The sequence below is a fragment of the Telopea speciosissima genome, chromosome 2, assembly GCF_018873765.1.
Source record: "Telopea speciosissima isolate NSW1024214 ecotype Mountain lineage chromosome 2, Tspe_v1, whole genome shotgun sequence".
Classification (NCBI taxonomy): domain Eukaryota; kingdom Viridiplantae; phylum Streptophyta; class Magnoliopsida; order Proteales; family Proteaceae; genus Telopea; species Telopea speciosissima.
The window spans coordinates 1,167,213-1,187,075 of NC_057917.1; the positions used below are offsets into that span (position 1 = coordinate 1,167,213).

At 38.0% G+C, this 19,863-nt stretch overlaps 1 protein-coding gene across 1 annotated transcript in view; it reads right to left on the reverse strand.

Moving 5' to 3' along the window:
• LOC122650146 (tropinone reductase homolog At5g06060-like) overlaps positions 1-6,070 on the reverse strand; it is a 38,095-nt gene extending 32,025 nt beyond the window's left edge. The window contains exons 1-5 of the mRNA XM_043843464.1: positions 5,836-6,070; positions 5,480-5,687; positions 2,482-2,698; positions 2,265-2,371; positions 1,614-1,750 (exon numbers count right to left, since the gene is read on the reverse strand). Coding sequence (XP_043699399.1) covers positions 1,614-1,750; positions 2,265-2,371; positions 2,482-2,698; positions 5,480-5,687; positions 5,836-5,924 — 758 coding nt within the window. The 5' untranslated portion in view covers positions 5,925-6,070. The remainder of the gene's footprint in view (positions 1-1,613; positions 1,751-2,264; positions 2,372-2,481; positions 2,699-5,479; positions 5,688-5,835) is intronic.
• Positions 6,071-19,863: the final 13,793 nt, after the last annotated feature.

Below are 19,863 nucleotides of genomic sequence, written 5' to 3' on the forward strand. Positions count from 1 at the left end.
AAAGTAGTGTTATTTTATGAAAAAAGTCTTTTTAACTTGATGTGTTTTTTTTAGGGGTGGGGTGGGGGGAGGATTTTTATCATCTCCTGTTCTGACACCATCCAGTTCCTTGTTTCGATGAAGGACACTTGGATTATGCTCATCCCACGGTTTAATTTGAAATTCACTTTTCCGTAGGGTCATTAACTCGTCTTCTCTCTCCTCTGTGCATTTGAAAACCACTTTTACACATTTCTTCCAAAACAGAAATGCAAGGTGTTCTAGGGATTTGGCTCCTGTCCTATATTGGCGGGAGCTGGAGCGTCTAGCCCAGCAAAACCACCTAAAAATAGGGGGTGGGATGGTCATTTCACATGTGGGGGTCAAGTGGGACCCATCTATGAAATGACCACCCCACCCCTGTTTTTGCTGTGGTTTTGCTGGGCTGGACGTTCCAGCTCCCGCCACGACAGGACAGGAGCCTTTTCGGTGTTCTAGGGATTGTGAGAGAAACACCGCATTTCCGATTTTAGGAAAATGTGTAAAAAAATGGTTTTCAAATGCGCATAGGAGAGAGGATAGAGAAGACGAGATAATGAACCTATGAAAAAGTGAATTTCAAATTGAACCGTGAGATGAACATAATCCACGTGTCCTTCATTGGGCCAAGAAATTAGATGAACAAGATGATGTCAGAACAGGAGATGGTAAAAATCCTTCCAGTGGTCTCGAGTTCAAGTCTCCTAGCTGTGGCGTTCCCCCCTCCATCCCTCCCTGAATTTTCGGTCTAGAATGTCAGTCACAAGAGGGTGAACCCCAAGAGGCGACGACCTTAGTTGGTCTCTGGACCACACATTTTTTTGTATCACTTTCTGCACATTTAATTCCAAGTCTTTCTTTATATTCCTATCGTCAATTGAAGACTCACTTCTTTGAGCATCTAACTGTTCCAAAGAAATGGGGTGAAACTGTGAAAGGCAACCACACTGATCTTGTATTAATCCTTCTCTACGATGTCCAGCTCAGGTCCTCGCCAATAGACAAAGACAAATAGATAAGAAGTTTAAGAATTAGAAAGACCATTCTGGATGTACACCAAATAGCACAGGTTGCGATCTTTCAGGCAAAAAAAATGCTTTTTCCCTTAATTTTGATTGTACACTGTAGGGGTGAGCTGTGATTTCAAAATTTTGTAGATGATCTGCTATAACGCTTTGAATATAGAGACAATGTTGGATACAAAGTGAATTATTAGGGGGAAGATAAATGAATCAGACAACAATGGACATGCACAAGGACAATGATGATGTGATGGACTAACAAGTTCTACTGCCATGCTAGCTTGTATAAGTTGAAAAGCCAACAACTTCTGTATCCTAGTATTTAGGGTTGAAAGTGAAACACATTACATCTGGCAAAAACCTACTTATTCAGAAGATGATGGCATTATTATTTGGAAACAGAAATAACAGTGTACATGTAATTCATCTTTCATTCCATGGACAGATGACCATGCAGGAAAAGCTGAAAGGTTGCGCAGCGGAATTTAGGGGGGGGGGGGGGGTATTGCTTATTGTAGTCTCTAATCATGAGTTGGGTAGAAACCATTAATCGTCATTCCACCATCAACAGAGATAACCTGGCCAGTGATGTATGAGGATGCAGGTAGGCAAAGGAATGCCACTAGGGAGGATACCTCCTTTGGTTCTCCAGGGCGCCGAAGAGGAGTTCGAGAGACTACCCTTTCCAAAAACTCTTTATTCTCGAGCAACTACAAGATTATATGCAAAATGAAAAATCATTAAGCAGAAAAAGTTACACAAGGTGACAAGGGCACCCCAAAAAAAATAAAAAATACTAGAGCAAAGAGCACACATCAGAGCATTCAATTAGTTAGCCAAATGACCAAGTTCCATGGTGTCCTCTTTTCATTTACTAGTGTGACCTTGAAAGCAAGAAACTTCATAAGCATAGCCAGTAATTTTGAAGTGGATAACAAGCAATATTTAAAACTCGTATTCAGGATGATCCAACTCAATTTCCTGTATGTTCATTTTAAACTATGGAAACTAGCTCACCGAAACAGGCAGTTCTCAGAAAAATGGATGGTTCATGAAAACCAACCGGTTTGATTTCGGTTTTCAACAATAACAATTCGATACCCGGACAGATCAGAAAAAAGATATGGCTCTGATTTGACCACCGGTCCATTCCAGTTTTTAACACCATGGTCTCAAATATCATAAGATAAAAATTTGCACATTAGCAGGATGAGAGAATTTTACATGTTCCACAAGTGATGTTCTGATATACCAAGGTGCAACAGAGTTGCTCCTAATATTGTCTTTTGCCCATTCACATGCCAAGTTCTTTGAAAGTTGATTAATTGCTCCTGGAAAAAACAAACAGATCATCTCACAACTTTCAAATCAAACGCTACAATTTTTCAACTGTCAAATTTCTCATAGATGATAATAGATAGCATTGGTTTAGGTGAATTACCCTTGGTTGCTGCATAAATAGTGCCAGAACCAACTGCCACAACACCACAAACAGAGGAGATGAATACAATGCTTCCCATTTCAGATGATTTCAAAAGAGGATGTGCAAGTTGGCATAGATGGTAAGCAGATTCCAAGTTGGTAGCCATCACAGTTGAATATTCTTCAGTAGTGTATTCGATGGTTGGCTTCCTTATATTCATACCAGCATTATTTATCTAGAGAGAAGATAAACAAGCATTGAAACCTTTAATCATCAAGAGATGCACTGTACCAGGCAAGAGAGAGAGAGAGAGAGAGAGGAGATCAGGCCGATCCTGCATGGAAAAACCCTAGATGCCAAGAATATGCCAATTCCGAGGCTGATTCAGGCCAATTCTGATCCAGATCGGATCGAATTGGAATCAGCCAGGGACCGATCTGGATCTTGATTCTAGGTCTTTAAACCCTGATTCGAACCCTCTTACGAATTCGAGCAAAATTGAAAAGAATAACGAGAACAAGAAAATTGAAAAGTGCTATATGCCTAATTATAACTTATAAGAACCATTAATTGTGAAGAAAACTACTTTATAACCAAGCAATAATGAGAAGCTTTACACTGAAAACTTATATCCATTGATTCACGAAGACAGTTCCCCTGGTTCACATAGCACTGCTCTTGGTGTAATAATCAAAAGTCAATATTAAAGCTTGGGACCATAAATGCAAGTAAAACTGCTTTGATTTTGTGAGTTTGTTCAAAGGCTGAGGACAACTTTCAACTCTCAGCAAATAAAATAAGTTTGGCTCAGCTTAGCTGACATTTTTCCACTGGGAACTTGATACTACTGACACTGGCAACAATAGTTGACAGTAGGCAACAGAATTCTTTATAAAGACCTCTCCGGGAAAATTTGAAGTGAACGGAGGGTGCTGGATAATTATCCAAACCAGCCTATAGGCCGGACTGATGCCAAAATGAACCCTTTCTTCTGGAACATAAGAGACCTTTCAGCTAGTCGATTCAGTATGTGATTGAACTCTATTGTTAACTCACAAGCAGGTTTTACAGGTGCATGGTTCCTTCTCATAAATTTTTATGGGACTTCGCAGCATTTTTTGTTACAATTGCACATTTTGGTTGGGCTATCTCTACATTTGACCCTCCCTAGACCCTGCTAAATGCGGGAGCCTTGTGCCCTGGGTAAGGCCTCTTTTTTTTTTTTTTTTTTTTTTTTTTTTAATCTCTGTTGTTCTTCTTTTACCTGTTCAAAAGTAAAAGTAAGGAAAAACAGAAACACCATCATGCTTCAATGAACATCATCAAAGTCATGAATCATGTTTATATAAGTATCCAACCTACAAAAAGATAGGTTGTATGTGTTTTTTATAGTTGGAAAGAATCTCCACTGCCACATGGTAAAAAAGCCTTCACCACAAGAACCAGAAGTCATAAAGTAGCCTTTTAAAAAAGTATATATATATTTCTTTCTTTTAGAGTGAAACAAAATCATATAATCACTGCATGTAACACTTGTTTAATCTTATTGTAGTGAGATCATTTAAAAAAATGGGAAAAATTCTCTACTTGGTGGTGTTTCCTATGCCCTCTCACAGGGCACTGTGAGATGACGCCTCTGCCCCCTGGGTAGATACCCAGGCGTGCTCACCCATTGGCCCAGACGCTTGTGTAGAGACCATGCGACCAAGTAGAGATCTCTTGCCTTAAAAAAAACCCCATTTAGTTGGGATAAGACTTAATTGTGTTTGAGTTGAGTTGAGATAATTTAGATAGTATATAAGGCATACTGGTTAAAATCTTGAAAACTTAAGATGGAATTATCTATTTATTGCAGGGAACATCAACCAACACTGATCATTCCCCCTCCCCCCCCCCCCTCCCCCAAAAAATCTTCTACCTAAGAATTAGGGTAATTTGAATTAAAACTATGCGGCTATGCAAAAACAGGGCAATTTGAGAGGATGCTTCTTAATGTATAAAATTGTAGATATCCAAAACTTGGACTACTTGAAAGGATGCTTCTTTACAAATAAAATTCACTGGCATGATTAAACAGGAAATGTATAGTAATTATTGAGTCTATAAACTGGGAATCTGAAATTTGTTCAACTCACAAGCACAAGGTTGACAATCTTAAATTCTTAATGATCACTTACTTTCAAGAATATATGTTTCCCACCTGCATCTTGTTGAGTAGCACAATAAATTGTTTAGCATGAAATCCTTGATACTGTTTTGATTTATTTCTGCAAAGCTCCAACTGTTCCTAATTTTTCCACCAGTTTCTGGATCCACTTGCAGTAGTTGCTCAACTATGATACAGTGGCATCCTTGTCTCAGAACCCCTTAACTGGTGGCCACGTTTTCATTCAGCTCAAGATATGGTAGATAGTTTTTTGGATTTGCCAAGCTATTGACAAAGAGAATGGGGCATATCTTGAACTGATTTACTCTCTCTGTCTCTCTCAGACTCAGTGATGGCATAATCTCTCTCTTGCGAAGACTCCCAAATTCAGTGAGACATAATAACTATTATGGATTAAGGTATGGTTCTCAGGTACAAGAAACAGAGAACTCATCTAGTTGCGTTAGAACCATGCAAAAGCCCTCAAAGGCGTACCCAGTGCACAAGGCTACCACCACTGCGGGGTCTAGAGAGGGTCATAATGTAAGCAGCCTTATCCCTGCTTTCGCAGAGAGGCTGTTTCCAAACTCGAACCCTGGTCACAATGGAGCAACCTCACCGTTGCACCAAGACCCGCCCTCAGTAAATCGTTCAGTGGCTTCTTGAATTCAACATTATCATATCTCCCCTCAAAACTTCTCTTCGAGGGTGTTATGTTATGTCATTTCCTAATATGCTGCGCTGTTAAATCTCTACATTTATGAACGACATGTCAAATAACAGGAGAAAATACGGGACAGTCTCTTCCCATTTTAAGGTCCGAAGGAAGTACCCAGAGAAGATAGAAAACCGAACGCAAACAAAACTTACAAGAATGTTCAGTTTGCCACCGAAAACAGAGGAGACAGTCTCCATGAGTTTCTCTCGTTGAGATCGAGACGAAGCATCGCAGACCGACCCAGTAACTTGGAAACCCTTTCCCGCCCAGTCACGCAAGCACCCATTGAGTTCAACCTCGTTTCGAGAACAGGTATGCACGACCGCCCCTAGTCCAGCTAATTCTTCCACAACGGCATGCCTGGGACACATACATTTTCATCAAAACCCAAAAACTCTAGAAATTTTCTTTTTCTCTTGGTTCGTTAGTTGGGTCCTTTCTGGCTTTCATTATCTGTAAAGGAAGAGAAAAATGAAGAGGAATATAGATGTGGGGAAGAAATACGAACCCGATTCCTCTGGTTCCTCCAGTAACAAGAGCAGTCATTCGCTTGAGTGACCACCGACCGTCCATAATACTGCTACCTGCTTCCGCCATTTTTACTCTGCAACAGTTCTATACTCACTGCATTATGGATATGGAGGAAAGGAATATATTGAGAAGCGAAATCTCTATTAAGAATCTTTGATCCAATCTGTTTGTAACGATTCCTTCCGAACGATTTAAGAAGGGATGATGCGCACCGCGCTGCCGGCAGTCAAAACTCAAAAGTGGTATTCTTCGTCGTCCATCAGGATTCGAGTCTGAACAAGGCCTAGGTTGAGATATTTGAGTATCGAGACTCCGGACCGAGGGTGGGTCAGGACTGAGAGTTTCTGGTCCTAAGTTAGGGTCAAGCAGGGTTAGGGTTGAGGTTTTGGGCTGAACCCAGTCTGACCCAACTCAACCTGACCATGTCTTCTTCTCTTTCTTCATGTATATATTCTTGTTATTTTTAATTGTCTTCTTCCTCTTCTTCTTACTCGTTTTTCTTTTTCTTCCCAGCCTAGCCAGATCATGCTCCTCCCTTCCCTCCCATGGTTTGGGTCAATCAGAGTCAGTTCGGCCCAACCTTGAGGGCGAGTCAAGGTTATATTTTTTTGGCCCTAAAGGACTCAAGGTTGTGCAGGGGTTTTAAAAGGCCCAGCCTAATCTGACCCTGTTGCAACCCTAATTGTTTATCTAAATTCGAAAACTTAGACTATTCAAACTAGTCATTGCTGGTCGACTATTTTATCTTTCTTATATCACATCTCTCTAGACACTATTTAGTTTCCTCTCAGACCGTTTAATGACCATTTAAACCCAATTAATCCATTTTATAACTTGATCAACAGGTTTATGACATGATTGTAGCCCAACTAACCTATGTATAGACCAATTACCGATTGATTAGCTTGGTTATAGCTTGATGAACTTGTTTATGGTCTGTTTACAGCATGTTCATAGTTCACTTAGCCTGTTTAAAGGCTGATTATCATCCAACTAGTCTGATTAATTTGAACCCGATTTCAAACTAGTATCGATGGACCAAATATAAACGTGTCTATGCCTAGCCTACTACTACCTATGAGACCCAATTCAACTAAAGGATATTGTAATGATTAAGGGTCTTAAATTGATAGGGATTGATTAGGCCCGACTGAAAATGATTGGACCGACCAATTAACATCCTTATGTTAAAAAAACAAAAAACAAAAACAAAAACAAAAACAAAATTAAGGTTAAGGAAAGATTTCAAGGTTCAAGATCGGATCAGAATTGACTAAGGCCGATCCCGATTTTAATTGATTTGGCTTGTCTGATATTTGTATAGAAATTAGGGCTAGGACATTAAAACATCGATTTTCAGGGCTAATCCAAACCGATTCTGATACGATCGGGCCAGATCCCAAATCCATGTTTTGAATCTTTACAAGTAGGTAGGTAGGTAGGTAAAACCCAAAAGGTTTTTCGGTTCAAATCCTTGTTCACTCACTCATGTACTTTTTTTTTTTTTTTGGTAAAGCACTCACTCATGTACTTCAACATGACAAGAATTGAGTCTGAAACTTGCCGTTAATCAAGAATTTCAATACGCAATTTCCTAATGTTGCCATGTAAATGGCCACTATGAACTGCTTTTTTTAAATGATCAATTACTTTCAATAAAAGTGATAGAAAGAGGTATTAGGGCCATCCATGCTTTTTATTAATTATAATGCTTTCTAGAATTTTGGGAGAGATTCCTCCTTCATGCATGGTACAGGTATTATGTTATTCAAGGCATAAATCGACAAAGAAGTATATATTCTATAGGGGAGTGTCTGAATGACACCTCTTTTAGTATATTTAGAACATGACACATTTTAGTATATTCCAAAATACCATTCCGAAATCCATTCCTATTCTCTCACACTCCTCGTGAATGGGAGGGTGGAGGGAAACTCGATCCTTTATCTTATTTATTGAAGGTTTTCAAGATAAGGGTATAAAAAGATTTTTAAAAATAGTTGAAGAAGATATATCATTATGTCATTATCAAAAAGGTGTCACAGTTATAGATATTTTCTGCATGTGAAATGACACTATTATTCTACCAAAAAAGAAATGACATTATTATCTTCATTAGATAAACATTGTATTACACACCAAAAGGGCAGAAAAATAAAATTACAAAGTACTTTTAAAAATTAAGATAAGCAAGGATTGTTTTTTAAACCAAAATATGATTTTATTAAATCATGTCTTGAAGATAGAAATCTTTGAAATCCATAATCGAACTTTTACCAACCAAAAAAAAAAAAAAACAAAAAATCCATAATCGAACTTTTTATGATAATGCAAATTGTTATAATAACAAGGGAGTACTATTTTAAGGATGCTCATTAGGTTGCTGGTTTTGCTTTAGGATTTGATAGGGATTTCTTTTAGGAGGATAATTTCCCGAGTCCTGATCCTCTACTTCCGCCCTGCCCGGTATTGCCGTGTGCCCCACACTCAAGCAAGGCAGAAGTTACCGCCTTACCCCTATCTAAATGTCTTGCTCAAGCGGGGGTAAGGTGGTAACTTCCGCATTGCTTGTGTGTGGGGCACACGGCAATACCGGGCAGGGCGGAAGTAGAGGATTTCGATTCGTAATTTCCTCCTTTAATTGGTGGTTTCTAATATTGGAATTTCTCTTTAACCAAAAAATAGAAAATTTATTCACTAAAATAATTAGAAATTAATTTTTTTTCTCTTGAAATTTGCAAAAGGTATTAAATTAATGTTGAATTTCCTTGGATCACCCTAGGGGTGTCAACCAGTTGGGCCTGGTTGGGCCCAAATGGTCTCTATCAATTTAATATCTGGCATCGTAAGTCTGGACACGCTTCTATTCGATCAGTTGGTTTCTTGACCATCAGCTCATGGTAATCGGGCTAATAGCCTACTGGGCTATAAATGGCCATAAATGGGTTATAATCAGGATAAATGGGCTTAAATGGGCTATAAATGATCGGTTAAAGGTGCTAGTCCATCTTGATCGGGCACCCGTCGATCTAATCCCAAACACTATCACCAACCAATTAGTACACGGGCTAAGCCCGATATTAGGCCGTTTACTTACCGGTTGATCTAGTGTCAAGTTTTAACCGACCAGGCTCAATCAGACATATCAGTGCGGGCCAACATTTGACACCCCTAGGTCACCTAGTGTCTATGTCACCAAAACATAAGAGAGCTTCCAAAAACCGAAACCATGAGATGAATCATCTGGTCCTACCAAAAAAACAGATGAATCATCTGGTTACTTTTCTTATTTAGCTTAACATTCAAATAAGACTGATCCTAGGATTCCTAGCAGGGGTTTAGGAATTGGTATCGGTATCGGTCTCGGTCGATATCAATCCATTACCAATCCAGATTGACCTGGATTGGATTAACCTATCCCAAATTTTCTTTGAAAATGGGATTTCTTTTAGTTTTTGGTTTTTTTTACTCTTAGTCTGTACCAATCCACCAATATGGGATCGGGTAGGAATTGGTATCGGTAGAGACCGATACTAATATGAATTGAATATGATCCAACCAATCTGACACCCCGATTCCTCAAACCAGGGATCCCAGCCGATCCAAAGTCGAGTTCTTTTTCAAACCTATTAAAAGCCTCTCACATTCCAACAAAGATCATTCTTAGAGAATCGGATTGAGAGCCAGCTCCTTGGGCTTTTTCAGGCCCACCCACCTCCAAATTGTCCATTTTCTTTTCCATCGAAATATGTTGGGATTGAAATGAAGGTGTTGGCCGTATTTCCCTCCCTTGATTTTATTGGGGCCTATATCCTTTAATAGGTTAGGTCCGTTAGGATCCATACATTATATCACTCACAGCCTTTAAGGGGCCTGAGTCTACTCTTCTCGAACCACCCATGAGTCATGACCCACCCCACTCTCAAGAACTGCCAAACATACGATTCCAATCTATCCCCAGATCGTCCTCTAACCCTTACTTTTGAGGCAAGAAATTAATCTGTTATGATTTCGTAGCATCCAACAACCTTCCACATATTTAATCAATCACCTCTAGCTGTCCCAAAAACTTTAGATTTATTCACCAAAGAAGTTGTCTGTGGTGGCCTTTGATTGAAAATTGAAATCCCTGGGCCTTGTAGAGACCGATTCTAGGTTTCATGAACAGTGAGTGATTCGAGCCAATTCCAATCCGATCCAGATCAGAATCACCAATTATGGATTCATCCTCGGAAGTTTTAAAACCCTGCTCACCACCTCCACGCACCACCACTGACCATCCTTCTTCCCACCTCCACCTCCACCTCCACCTCCACCTCCGAGCAAAGATATATAATAAAGCTTTGTAATGCAGCAAGAACACCCCATTTACCGGTCTTGAAAAAGATGTCCAAGAACGGCGAGTGGGGTGTTCTTGCTGCATTACAAGAAGATATTTTGTCATAACATCCTTTTAATTAGGGGTGTCCTTCTATATCTTTGATGGTATGGGTGGGATGGGATGGGATGACCAATGGAAGGTGACAGGGAAGAGTGTTGGATAAGTGGGCTGATTCCGAAGGGCCATTGATTAAGAGGGCCGGTATAGGTATATGGGTATTTCGATAAATTATTTGTATTGGATTTGCTATAGATCTCGAATGAATCACATAAATTCTTATATGCATTGTAAAATTGTTTGTTTGTGACTTTCTTTCTTTTCTACATCATCATTTTAAGTTCTCGATTTTCCACAAAGAGGGAGAGGGAGAGGTAGAAGAAATTAATAAACTTTAATTAGTTGATTGATGCATAATGGCTGTGGTTCTAGATTTGAAAAACATTGTTTGGCTTTGTTTCCTACCTTCCATGGTAGTTGAGTTATAAGCTAATTTGGTGCTGATGCTAATAACTTTGCTTTAATTCCTGTTTAATTAACATGCAGCTGCCTCGATAATACTGTCTTATTTTGTAGGGTAAATCTTCATGCAAAGGAAGAAGATTCTGCTCACCACATATCTATCTATCTATCTATTAAAGGATCATATGGAGAAAACCTTGGATGGTAAGATCTTATTAGCTTCTGTTTCATCAAAAAAAGATCTTATTAGCTTCTAATTATGTCCAATTCTATGAAGAAGAAGAAGAAGAAGAAGAAGAAGAAGATAATATTGCATTCTAATCTGGGCCATCAAACGTTTTAGGGATTTTTTTTTTTTTTGGATTTCGAGAAGAGTAGACTCAGGCCCATTAAAGGCTTTGATCCCACCTACCAATCAGTTCTTTAGGCCCATTCTACCAAGAATCATGTTTCAGATTTTGATTTTGATTTCGATTTCGACCTGGGTATTTGAAATCCAGGTTTGTTTGTATTTGTATTTTGTGACATTTAGGTTGGCTAATTAATTTTATTTTGGTAACAGGTTGGCTAATTATTCAAGTTCCTAATATTTCAAGTAAGTATATTTGATTCAATATCCATTCTCACAATTAATTGTGCCATTAATTTGTTAACAAGTTTAAGTTGGTCAATTAGTGGATCGAGATCTTGTCCAGCGCACATCGTGCGGCTGGGGAGCTTCGATCCACACCACCACACACATCCCGGTGCAATGGCATGTGGATCGAGGCCTCCCAACAGGACGATGTGCGCTGGACATCGTCCCGCGGGAGAGGATCTCAATCCTCAATTAGTTTACTTCACCTAACTAGTCAATTTGCTTTCTTTATTGTCTTGATCTTTAAAAAATCACGAACGAATGTTTCATTCATTAATTAGGATGGAGCTAAGAATTAATATTTATTTCCGGGAGGCTAGAAGAGCTAGGTGATCATCTTTTGATCCTTTGGGTTAAGTTTATGCTTTTAATGGAATCTATTTTCTCTTGGCCATAAGAATACAGAAAAGAATGGAAATTGCATTGCAAAAAACAATCATACAATCGAATACAAAGATTTATGTGGTTTGATAAAATTGCCTACGTCCACGGTGAGATGAGATCTGCTTCACTATCAATGGATAATATGATTATAGTTGTTCATTCTCACATTAGACTGCATTATAGAGAAAGAACCATCGCTACAAATTTATAACGAAATCTAATATAAGAATTTTACTGAAATAAAAATATCGTTCTGAATCTGTTTTTTTTTTTTTTTCTTCAAATGAAACATATTTTGGGCTCGTTTGTAAGTATTCAAATATAAATACAACACTTACCTCATGAGATAATGAAGTAAGAAAATTACCCAACAAATTCTTATTCTTTACAAGGCCTACGACCTTTTCCTGATCTCAGGGCCTCATACCCCCACCATCCCCACCACACTCAACCCATTCACCTTTTGATCCCAAGTTATAAGTTGGCCAAAGACCCCGCTCACCACTTCCATGAACCGCAGATCATCCTTCCCCCCACTGCCTCCTCCAAGCAAACGTGAATGACTTACAGCCGATCAGTTGGAACATTCCCACAAAATGGATTTTATCTCGTTCACGTACGTGATCATTCCCTACACTCTATAGCTTGTGTAATGTTGACGTGATCAACTCATTTACTGGCCTTGAAAAAGATGTCAATTGGGAGATCACGTCACATTACAAGCTGGTGCGGATTCTCATAAAGGGGAACGAGGCTGTCATCAAAGTACGATAATATGAGTCCATTAAAGCCCTTAATGGGCCCAGTAGAATCAGTAGAATCAGTAGAATCAAGTGGGCACTAGAGGGATTCAAGAACCGCCAAGAACTTTGTGCAAAAGGTGGAATCGAACCAAACCGGTCCACTCCAACCTTGGTTTGAATGTTTGGTTTCATCATGTTAGTTTATTATCAGCCTGAAACCGGTTCAGCTAGATCAAAATCGAATCAATCGTAGACTAGGGCATGGACATGCTTTATTCTAACAATAGGTTACCAGTCCATCATTGGGCTCATATAAATCGGGCTATAATTTTGGATAAATGGGCTAAAATGGGATATAAAAGATCAATTTACTGTGCCGATATGTCTTGGTTGGGCACCTATCGGGTTGCAATCAAACACCGTTACAGACCGGTTAGTAATCGGGCTAGACCCGACACTGGGTCATTTACTGACTGATCTGGTGTCGAGCTTTAATTGGTCAGGTCCAACCAGGCATATCAATGCGGATCAGCATTTGACCCTATACGTCACAACAAGTGTGTTAAACGCAATGTCCTATATGACTAATTGACTCGTGTGTTTCATAAAAAAAAAAAACTCGTGTGATTAATGGAGCTCCTTTAACAAACATTAATTAAGTTCCATTATATATAATTTTTTATTATTTATTTTTAATCCTTCTTTTTGCTGTTTAATGGTCACCAAGTGGAGAATGAAAACATTTTAGGTAGAATCCATGAAGAAAGGACAGTCTCACTTGCATTTAATAAGACGCCTAGGTAGCTAGTAGCCCTCATGGAAGTGCTAATTACTTATGATGAAGGCTTATGAGGGTATACCATTATACCTCTTATCTTTTGTCTAAAGAGCTATAATGGAATAGGGAAGCAGTTTTCGATACGGAAGTGTGCTCTACGCCAGCACTCCCATGAGTCTATCTCTTTCCTCCTTAAAATAAGGTACTCATGGGAGTGCTGATGTAGGTTACACTTCCGAACAGAGATCTTTTTCCCAATGGAATATTATAGAGGACAAAGTTTGAACTGCGAGGTTTAAACTCCACAACTCTTAATTCAATTAAAGACTGGTATTCGATTGCCTGTTTATAAATGGGACCATGGTTACTTACAAAAATCAATTATTTAAATGAATCGATCATGGTACAAGATCCTAAAATGGAGGAGACCGTCCGATCAATAACAATCCGGCCCTATCGATTGACACCCTAACTCAACAAAAAAAAAAAAATTAATAATTAAAAATTAAAAATAAGATTGAACTTTCTTATTGACACCCCTTCAGTTGTCAAATATTTAGTAACCTTATTTTTTAACCTTTTAATATAACATACAATTTTCTCCAATGAGAATAAATATTGTTATTTCCATGGCACAAAAACTCGGTCGAAACCTATGGTTTTGGTCGAGACAACTCGGTTTCGTGGGTGTCCAAAACGAAACCTAAGGGTACGTTTAAAAATCCTTCGTTTCGACCTTAGCTTGACTGTTTCAACTTTCAACTATGTTTCGATCGAAACAAGGGTTTCGGTCGATATATGGTTGAACCATGTTGAACCGTGACTATAAAATCATTTGTCTCCATCGAGACAAGCATATTTCGAGCAAATTTCGACAACAACTACTCAATCTCGGTGGTTTCGACCCAGCTGAAGTTATTTTGGTGGGGATTTTTGCAATTCTTTACTTAGTTTGAGTCATTCTTGCATACAAGAGCTTGGATTTGTTTCATAGAATGTTGTTTGAAGTTCATTTTCAGATATCCATCCCAACCATGTATGTCAACTTCACCTTCTTACATTCTCGGTGAGCCCTTCCCCAGATTGGGATATCTTGGTCAAGTTGATGATGAGGCTTATCATTGGACAGTAATAGACTATACGAACAATTGGTGCTATAACATGTCATGGGATACGTATGTCATGCATTTGGAGGAACGACTTCGTAATCTTCAGTGTTACGCTGCTTGTGGAATTGAGAAATGAGCAACTTAATGTTTTTATTTGGATAGTATGTATTATTATGCACTTTAACATTATGTGAACTAAGTATTTATAATACCACTTTAGTGTTTGTATCAGTGTGTATATTAGTAAACTTGGGTCAATAACCACAAGTATCATTTTGAGTGATTTTTTTTTTTTGTAAATTTAATTCATGAATTGTGTTTAAAATGTAAAAAATAGACAACTTACAAAAAATCAAACCTTAAAACCTTTTTTGGGGTCAAAACCATGGTATTTCCATCAATAGGAAAAAATCCCTGGACCAAAACTCGGTTTTGGCCAAGTCAAAACCTGAGTTTGTTTTTCCTTTGGTTATTTCACATGTTTACTAAAAAATATGCATAACAATGGTACCTTTTGATAATGACGTAATGATATATTACATTCAAATTAATTTTCAAAACCTTCTTATACCTTTAACTTAAAGAAATTTTGGAATAAGACAAGGGAGAATTAAAAGATGGTGTCAAGTTTTAAACACACCTATAGAAATGTCATTCAACATTCCCTTTGAAAAAATAAAAAAAAAATTATTTTAAAATGAGTGAATGATTATATGAAAATAAATCTAGCTCTTTCGCCATTATTATATTATGGGGGAAAAAAAAAGTGTCTGGTCGTATAATCACTGTATCTAAATATAGGAGCACATGAAATTACCATTCTGTCCCTCATGAAATAAAAATTGTCATCCATAATTGATGCCTTTGAGCTTTGTGTGCGCACTCATTGACCCCTACACCATTGCCGGGGCACATAACCAGGCAGTGATCTCTTGCCTTGACATTATTTATATTGGGTAGAAGCTAATAGATTGTTGATTCAAAGGTAAACATGACATGACCTCACACTTGCTGAGTTGCGGTGCCTGCAGGAAAGTATATGCATGTTTCATGATGCGGTTACTTAAAGCAGTATACAGAAAACACATTTTAACAAAATAAAGAAATCTTGAATAAAAAAAGACCGAGCAAATATATTAGAATTATATACGTTAACAAAGCACGTAACAAACTAGACTTTTCAAATTTTTTTACATCTCACTGTTTACCACAAGATAGTACAAGGGTAATTTCTTTAGAATAAGGTCCAGACAAACATGTCATTGATACAATTTCAGTTTACATTGAGTAATGAAGTGGCTTAAATTAAAAAATATATAATTATTATTTTTTTAATGATCAATTCCGTATGATGACATTTTTGTAATATTTCTTGTAACTTTGGATTAGAGTTTCATGATTCAAAAATTATTTTTTTTTATAATTTTGAATCGAAGTTTGAGCCACTTTTCTTAATTATTTTAAACTAAATTTTAACCAATAAAGTAGACATGGGATCTTCTATCACATGGACTAACCCATATATTATCAAGTGACAAATAACCCTTTAATTATTATTCTTGTGAGAATTGAAGTTAACTCTGTTCTAATCTCTGATGACTTGTCTAATCTTCTCTCACACACAAATACCCACACATTAAGACACTGTATGGTGCATTCTTGGAATGAATTCCAAGTTGATTTTGAATTTTCGAACGATAAAAATAACTTATCATTTGAGAATACAAAATCAACCTGAAATGCATTCCAAGAATACATACCAAACACAGCTAAAGTTTCCCACAATCTTCCTACTACTTATTGGTGATCAATGCCAAATTAGGTTACATGAGGTTTTAATTTTGAAAAGATTTGAGTCATCAGCTTAGATCACAAGGCATGTCTAGGTTAAATGTCTTGGTGGATATATAGATGAATATTTTTAATAAAGAATGCAGATTAATGGTTTTTTTTAACTATATATTTTGGGGATGAAAAGAAGTCCAGCTTTTTGACCTCTTGTTTTCAGCTGTTTCGATCGGAGTTCCCCATCAGATTTGTGTATCCATATATCTCTGATCTGATCACTGTGAGATGAAGACAAACGGGAAAGTTAATAGCTACTTTTCTAGACAATAAAACCGTTTCATAGTTGACTCATTTTTAATTTTCTTTCTGGTCAGAGGTCAATACAGGTACTCTAATTTAAGCTAATACACAACTCAGCCACCGTATTTGTGTCTGTTTTGTTTATATTAATTCTTTCCAATTTTTTTTTTTAAGGGAAAATGTTCTCTCTGCCGCATCGCAGGCTGTGCCCAAGTACATGGGCAGCTGGTGCAGGAGGGGTAAGGTGATCATTGTGCCTATCCCCATGTGTTGTTGAGGTTTTAAGGACTGTATGGGTATTTTGGTAAATTTTTTAAATAGGATTTTCGTTATAAATCTATAACGAGAGTTCTTTCTCTGTATTGAAAAATCTGAGAGAGGTGTGAGGAACTAGCGACTGTAACCTATTCTCCATTGATAGTGAAACAGATTTCATCTCACCCTGAACATAGGTAATCTTGCCGAACCAAGTAAATTCTTGTGCACATTGTGTGATTGTGTTTGCAATTTTCATTCTTTTCTACATCGTGTTAGGTTTTTTACATGTGTCTAAGTGCAGCCTGCGCTGCTGCGGCATAGAGAACAACACCCTTTTTTTAATTTCTAATTTTTTCAGTTACTTGTCTTGAGGTGGATATTTAAACCTTATGTTTATCTTTTGGAGAAGAAATTGAATAAGAAATGATTATATGATCACATGAGAAGTAGGCCCATTTTATACCAAGAATCATGCATGGTTCCTAGCTACGAGTGTAACAGGGTTGGTTATTTCATTCTACCAATAATCATGTATGGTTCCTTGGGGTGCAAAAGGGCTGGGTTTGGTCGGGTTTTTCATGCAAGATTTCAAAGTCTCAGCTCAAGTCCTGCCTGACCCTAGGTTGGGTTGAGATATTTCAGCTTAGGCCCGGCTTATGTTATTTGGTTACTTCAATTATAGCGAAATTTTTTTTTTTTTCACTTTTGATAGGTACGAGTAGGACCAAAGAAAGTATTCCCCTTGGAGTTAATTAATACTCAACTTTGAAAATATCTATCATCTCTCCCTCTAATATTTTGATTCTCATTGATACGGATTTGTTGGATTTAAATAGCAACAACCCAATTCCTGACCAGATTATATATATAGAGGGTTGGTCTGGGTTGGGGCACAACCAAAGGAGGTTTCAGCCCAAGCCGGGCCAATCCTAGCCCGTCCTTTGGGGCTAAAAAGCCCAACCTAGACCCTACCGAGCTCAGGGAGGGTGGGCTCCAGGCTAGAGTTGGTTGGGCCAAACTTGCATCTCCTAAATTGGTTCAAATATAATAATATAATAATATTACTTAAGATTTGATGCAACAACCATATATTCTCACCATAGTTGGCACTTGAAACTGATTTGTTAGTTTAATTAGGCTGTTTCAATTAGTAAACTTGTATCTTTCTTTATTGACTTCATTTATCATTTGTAACCCTAATTAACAGCCACAAGCCCCCACCACACTCAACCCCCCCCCCCCCCCTTCGCCACCTTCTGATGATCACAAGGCAGCAGCCGCCTGAAGCTAGCCGGAGAACCACCACGCTCACGACTCACCACCTCCACGCACCGCTGACCATAATCCTAGCTAACTTCTTCTGCCCCACCACGTAGATCGATGGATCTCCCCATTCACCGGTCTTGAAATAATTACTTGGTTTTGACTTCTGAATGTTGGGAAAACTCTCAGTTACGTACGCATTGCTTTAATCTTCCCAATATTCACAAGTCAAAACCAGGAAATAATGTTTCAAAAGCTTTGTTTTTGCAATTTGCACCCTTTAATTGTACGTGCGTGATTCAACCAGATAGATGTGGAGCCCACGCATCATGGGGGCAGATCGAGAACGTGTTTCTGTTTCTTGTTTTCTTCTTTCAATTTCTTGATTTCGAGTTCAAGCTTTGGTATAGTAATTAATGGCGGCCAGGCCAAGACCGAAAGAAAGAGGCAGTTGGTATCGCCAGCGAAAACCGGACAACGGACAAACTCCTTGTTATGTTGCTTTCACTGACACGGAACGGTTTATATTAATTATTATAGGTGATATTGATATATATGCAGCAAAGAACCAGGTGGTCGCCAAGAATCCATCCGTCCAACACCAACACTGTGTTTACGATGCGATGCGAAACGAAACGACTTATCGGGGGGCATAAAGCGGCCGTCCAACAAGGTTTGTTGTTTTTATTGGAGTTTTCTACGGATCGGATCAGATCGAATAAGATTCCGTTAAATTAATCGCATCATCTAGCTTGTGGCCAATGAATGACTTTCTCTTACACTGTTCAAAGGATTACCAGAACTATCAATTTTGTTATTCTCAACTCTCATACCTCTTCTTTACCACAAAATAAAAAATAAAAAAAATAGACTTCTTTTATTTTTATAAGGCTTAAGGCTATAAATAAAGGATCAAGATTCTCTTCACCCATGGTGAATGAATTTTCTTTCCCCATAGGGCTCAAGGCTACTCAATGTACTTCAAGGGCATTTTCGACCATGTACTTTATGATGGTGGGTGAACCTCCCTCCATCGGAGCGGAAATTTTTTTCAATACATACATAAATTCATCTTTAGAGGTTATGATGTAGGAATAACTTTTTCTTCACCTATAGTGAAAAAAAAATCACCACACCATTGGTGATGTGACCCTGTAATAAGGTTGAAAATATATTTTCCCATCGTAATCAAAGGGTCAGGATCTCGATGGTGAGTATATTCTCAACACTTTTTCTTTTCCCCCATGCATTTTTCTAATTTTATACTTATTGCCACCTCTCCCTCCGACAAATGAGCAAATACAATTTTAAAAATGAAAACTATATTGTTTTAGAATGAGTGAAGGCTTACATGGAAATAAATCTTGGAGTGATTGGACAACCATTGAATGAGGTGAGTGATGATCTTTTTCACCATTATTATGTTATATTGTTTATGGGTAAGAAATCGGTTGCGCAACCCTGCATCAATTGTGAGGGGTCAATATAATGAGCGTGTAAATGCACACACATAATAAAACAAAAATTTTCAAAATTTTAACTATGGGAAATTCTAGATGTCACCATGCCTATTAAAGTATCACTTCACTATAATTAAAAGTACAAAAGATGTTATTTTCTATTTTAATATTTTCATCTCATGGTATTTTTATAATTTTCTTATGGGATAAAGTTCTCTGCATGCACCAGGGTGCAGGATACATGGGGTGTGGGGTGGGGTGGGGTGGGGTTGGGGGGTAAAATGATCTGTCTGCCACCCCAAATGCTCAAAATCTTTCACTTGTCCCATTCCGTCTCATGTGTCTAAACGCAAAGATGCGCTCGCAGATAGAGTACGTGTGCCCCTTTTCTTTTAATTTTGAATTTAAATTTGAATCACTATTCTTAATTATTTTGGGCAAAACT